At 43.9% G+C, this 7,052-nt stretch overlaps 1 protein-coding gene across 1 annotated transcript; it reads right to left on the reverse strand.

The window, feature by feature from the left end:
• Nucleotides 1-346: 346 nt before the first annotated feature.
• On the reverse strand, nucleotides 347-6,603 carry LOC130747219 (uncharacterized). Its single transcript, XM_057600089.1, has 2 exons — nucleotides 6,388-6,603; nucleotides 347-1,086 (listed from the first exon to the last, which is right to left on the reverse strand). Exon 2 carries the CDS (start codon nucleotides 1,084-1,086, stop codon nucleotides 526-528), a length of 561 nt encoding a protein of 186 aa, XP_057456072.1. The 5' UTR covers nucleotides 6,388-6,603; the 3' UTR covers nucleotides 347-525.
• Nucleotides 6,604-7,052: the final 449 nt, after the last annotated feature.

Here is a 7,052-nt window from a genome sequence, read left to right on the forward strand (position 1 = left end):
CACTATGGCCCAAGCGGTAACTGCGCAAGCCCAAGCGGTAACAGCGCAGGCAAACGATAATGCCATGAGGCGTGCTACTGAAGAAGCACGTGATCAGCATCAGCGCCAGAGGGAAGTCACTCTGGACCAGAACAAAGGCCTCAATGATTTCAGGAGGCAAAATCCACCAAAGTTCTCTGGTTGTACTTGTAACGCCCCGATTTCTCGGACGTCACGAAAAACCAAAAATCATGATTTTCACAAAGAATTTTCGCCGTCCATTTATTAATCTTCATTAAATGACAAAGATCCAATTATTACGAAAGTTCTCAGCGTTAAATATAAATCAAATAAACAAACGTGCGAGTAAGGAAAACGAACGATTGATATAAATCCAATAACTGAAATAATGTACGGTGGCCACACCCATGTGTGTAAACAAAACCACCCTAGTAATCTGACAAAATTGTTTACATTTGAAAATCAACTACAAGTACTTCAAAGTAAAATAAAAGCTCCAAAAATAAAACAGCGCTCTCAACCCAATCAAGGCCACTCGTTGCAGTCTGCATCTTCTCTGGCCCACATGTTGGAAGGCTCCGGCGTCTCCTCTCCTGGCTTCGGAAGCTCAACTTTCATGTCCAGGTTCCACTGCCTCAATGCCTCCAAGCTCCATCCAAACCCTAATGGTACGGGATCCATGAGTCCCTGATTCAGCTCTTGCTCGGGTGGTGCAATGGGGCTCACCGGCTCCTCCTTCGGCACCAAAAGTCCCTCTGTCGGATTCCGGTACTCGAAAGTCACTGAAGGCTCGCTCCCCTCGCCTGACTCGTAGCCTGGCCCCTCACTAGGGTCCGACTCCGAACCGCTGAGAAAATCCATCCCTAAGGGGAGTCCAAAACGGAAGGGTGCGTGAGGAAACCGAATCTTCCCTCTGATAGGCTGAGTCTCAACAATCTGCCCAGCTTGGTCTCTTTTGAAGATGGTCGCGCCGCCGACGTACACGTTCTTCTCCTGGCGGTAGTCGACACCCCAGGCCGTGTCCTCATCAAAACTATGGAGATAAATCTCCCAGTCCTGATCCACTAGCTCCTTCCGGATCACCATCTGTTGGCGTTAAGCGCCCAAACAACAATTAGCAAATAGAGAGGGTCAACTTCTGACTCTCAAATATCTCTAGTCTCTAGCATGTTATAGACAATATAATATCATCATTAATCAACAGAACATAACTAAAAGGTTAATCACATAGCCTAAGTTTCAGTTAGTCTATGCGTCCTCACTTTTCACACAACCACCTTTCACCTTGGATCCAACACCATTCGTCCAGCAGACGAACAACACCATGAGCAAAGCTCACAACATCATGGCGTTCCTTGGAACGACCACAGCACACCATGGGTCAGACACCCACAAGTCACAACATCACGGTTCAAACCGCATTCACCCTCGCGTGCAAGTTATCCGTTTTGTCTCTAACGGAACCACTGTTCTCATGGTTCATAGTCCTAACCAGACCTATGTTCCACTAATCATAATTTACTTGCATGCGAGTAAACATCATAAAATCCTAGTCTCATGTTACTACTTCAAGTAAATAGACAGGCATTTTATCTCATGTTATTGAAATTAAATAACATCATGCATAATTTCACTTAGCAAATAAGGCATACTTGAACTAGCATACATCAACTAACTAGTTCTATAGCATACTAAGAATTTATCATATTAACTTAGTAATAAATCATACATCATATCATCACTTAGCATAATATTGAATACTAATACTAAGCATGTTATCAACCACACTCGCATACAACTTCACATGCAGGAAAGCAGTAAGACTTCTCTAGACGGAAGTGCCCTCACCTCGGCTACGCTTTCCACGCGAGATCGAGTACGTTCGATCTAACCTTTCCGTGCGCGAACCTGCACGGACCAACAAACTAGGGTTACAATTTGAAGGAAAAAGGAGCATCATTTCCCCCCTTCAAATATTCGAACCCCATCCCCTAAAACCGAACAATATTTCATCTTCTTCTTGTAAACAAGAAGAAAAAATACTTGAGTTCACTACTTCCCGAAGGAAGCAGAGCTTAGTTACTATAGGAATTATTTCCTATAGAGGTCAAGAAGAACTCTGGAGAGGGAGAGATAGAGACTCACAAAAATTTGGAGAGCTCTCAGTTGTGATTTTCCCTTCACTAGAGACTCCTATTTATAGTGGAGGGTGTGGAGGTGAAAATACAATAAAACCCTTATTTTCAGCCCAAGCCCAGGGTTAAAATATAATTTTAATAAACTTTAATTCAAATTAATTACTTAATCACCAAGAAAAATCAAAATATCCCAAGATCCCCTCCAAGATGCCTTGGCCGCCCCCCTCATCTAGGTAGTTAGGATATTTTTCTGATTTTCTCTTCAATTAAACCCTCAAATCAAGGAAAATTGGTTTAAATTTCAAAGTAAAGCCCTAAACCCTAGCAACTAGAGTTTTCGGCCACTCTCTCTCTCCTTAACCAATTTTCAAAAATTAAAAACCTTCCATATTAGTTTAAATAAAATCTGAATTTATTTTTTTTTTAAATAAAGATGACCCAAAGCATTTATTTCATTATAAAATATCTCCAATATCTTTGCCCTTTTAAACCAAATTTTCGGCCAACATAAAAAAAAGGTATATCTCCAATTTTCAAATCCTATCTTCTCAAAATAAATTAATTCAAAATAAAAATCTGATTTAAATAAATTCTCATAACACTTTATATTTATTTAATAAATAAATAAAACTCCTCCTCCAATATAATAGATATGAGTCTCGAAAATTCCCTTTTTGCATATTTTATGCACTACCCAAAATTATGCATGTGCATGCATGCATATCGACTACTCGCGCTTTACGTAATAATTAATTACGTAATAAATTACTATACAAGCGTTATAGTAACAATTAATCAGTATTTTCTCCTTACTGAAAATAAAACATCGTACTTTATATTATTCTTCAATAATACAAAACATAAATAAATCCCCGGGTCTTACAATACTCCCCCCCTTAAAATAGTTTCGACCTCGAAACTTAAGGGTCTACAAACAACTCGGGATGTGATTTCCGCATTTTATCCTCTAATTCCCAAGTCGCATCGCCCGTAGCTTGATTCCATACAACCTTCACTAAGGATACTTCCTTGTTCCTCAAGCGTTTGGTGCTTTTGTCGACGATCTTGATGGGCGGCATTTCCATCGTTAGATCATCCTTCAGCTGAATATCATCAGGTTCAATCACATGCGAATTATCAGCCATATACCTCCGAAGTTGCGACACATGCAGCACATCATGTATGTTGGATAGGAACGGCGGTAAGGCAATCCTATACGCCCCGGGTCCAACACGCTCCGTAATCTGGTATGGTCCGATAAACTTTGGAGTAAGCTTCTTTGACTTGATCGCCCTTCCGACACCTGTCATCGGGGTAACCCGCAAGAAGACATGATCTCCAGCTTGAAACTCCAACTCCTTCCTGCGATTGTCAGCATAACTTTTCTGACGACTCTGCGAAACCCTCATCTTCTCTTGGATTCGCTTCACCTCTTCTGTGGTTTTCTGAACTAATTCAAGTCCAACAATCAAGTTCTCCCCATCTTGATGCCAGCACAAGGGTGTACGGCACCTCCGACCATACAACGCTTCATAAGGGGCCATCCCTATGCTTGCATGAAAGCTGTTGTTGTAAGTGAACTCGATCAATGGCAACATCTCATCCCAGCTGCCTTTGTGATCCAGCACACAAGATCTTAGCAAATCCTCCAAGGATTGGATGGTCCTCTCGGTTTGCCCATCCGTCTGTGGATGATAAGCGGAACTCAATTTCAACCTGGTTCCCAAAGCCCGCTGCAAAGCTTCCCAGAAATGCGAGGTAAACCTCGGGTCTCTGTCCGACACAATGCTAGATGGCACACCGTGCAAGCGTACAATCTCAGCAATGTATATCTCCGCCAACCTCTCTACCTTGTAGTTCAGATTGATTGGCACGAAGTGAGCAGTCTTCGTCAATCGATCAACTACAACCCAAATTGCATCGAACTTCCTTCGTGTAAGCGGCAACGCCGTCACGAAGTCCATGGAAATGCTATCCCATTTCCACTCCGGGACATCCAATGACTACAGCTTTCCTGCTGGTTTCTGATGTTCCACCTTCGCCTTCTGACACGTCAAACATGTCGACACATACTCAGCTACTTGTTTCTTCATCCCAGGCCACCAGAAATGAAGTTTCAAGTCCTGATACATCTTATTCATCCCCGGATGAATACTCAATCTGCTTTTGTGACCTTCATCCAAGATCAGCTTCCTCATTACTGCATCATTGGGTACACAAACTCGTCCCTTACAACGCAGAATATTGTCGTTCCCAATAGCGAACTCAGACGCTTTTCCTTGTGCCACAAGCTTGCGCCATTCAATCAACCCTTCATCGGTCTCTTGTTTCGACTTTATCTCATCCAAGAGTCCACTAGACACCGTCACCATTCCAAAGCTCAGCTTCCCCGGTGCGAGTTCAACATTCAAACTCAGATCACGGAAAGCCTCCAACAATTCTAACTCCTTGACCATCAACGAGGATACATATATAGCCTTTCGACTCAGAGCATCAGCTACAACATTGGTCTTCCCCGGATGATACTGTAATGAGAACTCATAGTCTTGCAGAAACTCCATCCACCGTCTCTGCCTCATGTTCAGATCCTTCTGATCAAACAAGTACTTCAAACTCTTGTGATCACTATAGATCGTGAACGTACTGCCATACAAGTAATGTCTCCAGATCTTGAGAGCATACACTATAGCAGCCAACTCCAAATCATGCGTAGGGTAATTCTTCTCATGGACTTTCAACTGTCGCGAAGCATAAGCAATCACCCTCTTCTCTTGCATCATCACACAACCCAAACCATTATGCGACGCATCACAGTACACGTCGTATGGTTCTCCCTCCTTTGGCAAAGCTAGTACAGGTGCGGTGGTCAACCGCTTCTTCATTTCTTGGAAGCTAGCCTCACACTTCTCCGTCCACGCAAACGGTTGATCCTTCTTTGTCAAATGAGTCAACGGTGCAGTCAACTTGGCGTAATCCTTCACGAAACGCCGATAGTAGCCAGCAAGCCCAACAAAACTTCTGATATCACTTGCTGTCTTCGGTTGTTCCCATGCCAAAACTGATTCAATTTTGCTGGGGTCCACTGCCACACCTTTGCTAGATATGACATGACCAAGGAACTTCACTTCCTCCATCCAGAACTCACACTTTCCTCCATTAGCATAGAGTTCCTTCTTCCGCAACACCTCTAGCACTTGACGTAAATGCTCCTCATGTTCCTCCTTACTCTTCGAGTAAATTAGAATATCGTCTATGAACACCACCACGAACTTGTCCAAGAATGGCCTGAACACACGGTTCATGTAGTCCATAAAAACTGCGGGTGCATTAGTAACTCCAAATGGCATCACGAGATATTCATAATGTCCATATCGAGTTCTGAATGCCGTCTTCTGAATGTCAGCCTCCTTCACCCGAATCTGGTGATACCCTGATTTCAGATCAATCTTCGAGAAAACAACTGCTCCCCGAAGTTGGTCCATCAAGTCGTCTATCCGAGGCATCGGATAACGATTCTTCACTGTCACCTTGTTTAGTTGTCGGTAATCTACACACAACCTGGACCTCCCGTCCTTCTTCTTTACCAACAACACTGGCGCTCCCCAAGGAGACACACTCGGTCGAATAAATCCCTTTGAAGAGAGATCATCCAACTGTTTTGCCAATTCCATCAATTCCGCTGGTGCCATCCGATACGGCGCCATCGATATCGGTCCCGTGCCGGGCATGATGTCAATGGAGAACTCCGTCTCCCTTACTGGTGGCAATCCGGGCACATCCTCCGGAAAAACATCCACATAGTCTTGCACTATCGAGATGTTCCATACATCACTATCGTTTCTTGCTTCCGCCACGATAGAGTTCACGAACGCCGGTGAACCCTTCTTCAAATGGTACGAATTCAAATAATCCGTAACGCCTGAATCCGGAAATACCACGGCCTTGTTAGCACAATCCAAAAGAACATGATATTGCGCCAACCAGTCCATCCCCAGAATCACATCGAGCTCTTTAAGCCCTAAACATATAAGGTTTGCAAGGAACTTCCGATCCTCGTAAACCAACGGACATTTCAAGCATGCCGTGCGAGTAACTAAGCGATCGGCAGCAGGGGTTGTCACCACCATATCGAAAAGTAACTCTGAGGTTAGCAACCCTATTTTCTTCGCACACTCATCAGATATAAACGAGTGCGTAGCACCCGAATCAAACAAAACCATCAAGGAGATACCAGCAATAGTACACGTACCCTGAATAAGATCTTCAACACCCTCAGCTTGCTTGCCAGTAACAGCAAAGACACGTCCCTTAGCAACTGGACGTCTCCCCCTTGCCGTATTCAACACAGGTTCAGCTTTTGGCGCATCAGGACAGTTTGTCGAGATGTGCCCCGTCTTCTGGCACTTCCAGCAAGTAATCTCTTTCCCACATTCATTGGCATAGTGCCCTTTCTCATTACACTTGAAACAAGTAACATCTTCTCTCAGAGTTTTTGCTCCGACTTTGGTAGATGATGTCCTACCAGTTGCATTCTGATAAGGCTTCTTCTGACCAGCTCTACCCTTTTCAGTCTCCCCAGCTTGTTTCTGACCAGACCTGATTGGCCCTCCACTTTCCTGTCGGTTCCCTCGACGATTCTTCATGACCTCAACCTCGCGAGACTTCTCAACCAGTTGTTGAAAGACTCTGACTCCCAAAGGTCTGACGGACTCCTCAATTTCATCCCTCAAACCAATCATGAAACGGTTGCAGAGACACCCTTCATCAACTTGTTCTCGGAAGAAGCGAAAGTACTTCGACAGACTCTCCAGCTTGGCTGCATATTCCCCAACAGTCATGCTTCCTTGTTTCAGTCTGAGGAAACGGTTCTCCATATCATCTCTTGCAGTCTCTGGAAAGTACTTGTTCAGAAAA

Source organism: Lotus japonicus, chromosome 1 (genome assembly GCF_012489685.1).
Source record: "Lotus japonicus ecotype B-129 chromosome 1, LjGifu_v1.2".
NCBI lineage: Eukaryota > Viridiplantae > Streptophyta > Magnoliopsida > Fabales > Fabaceae > Lotus > Lotus japonicus.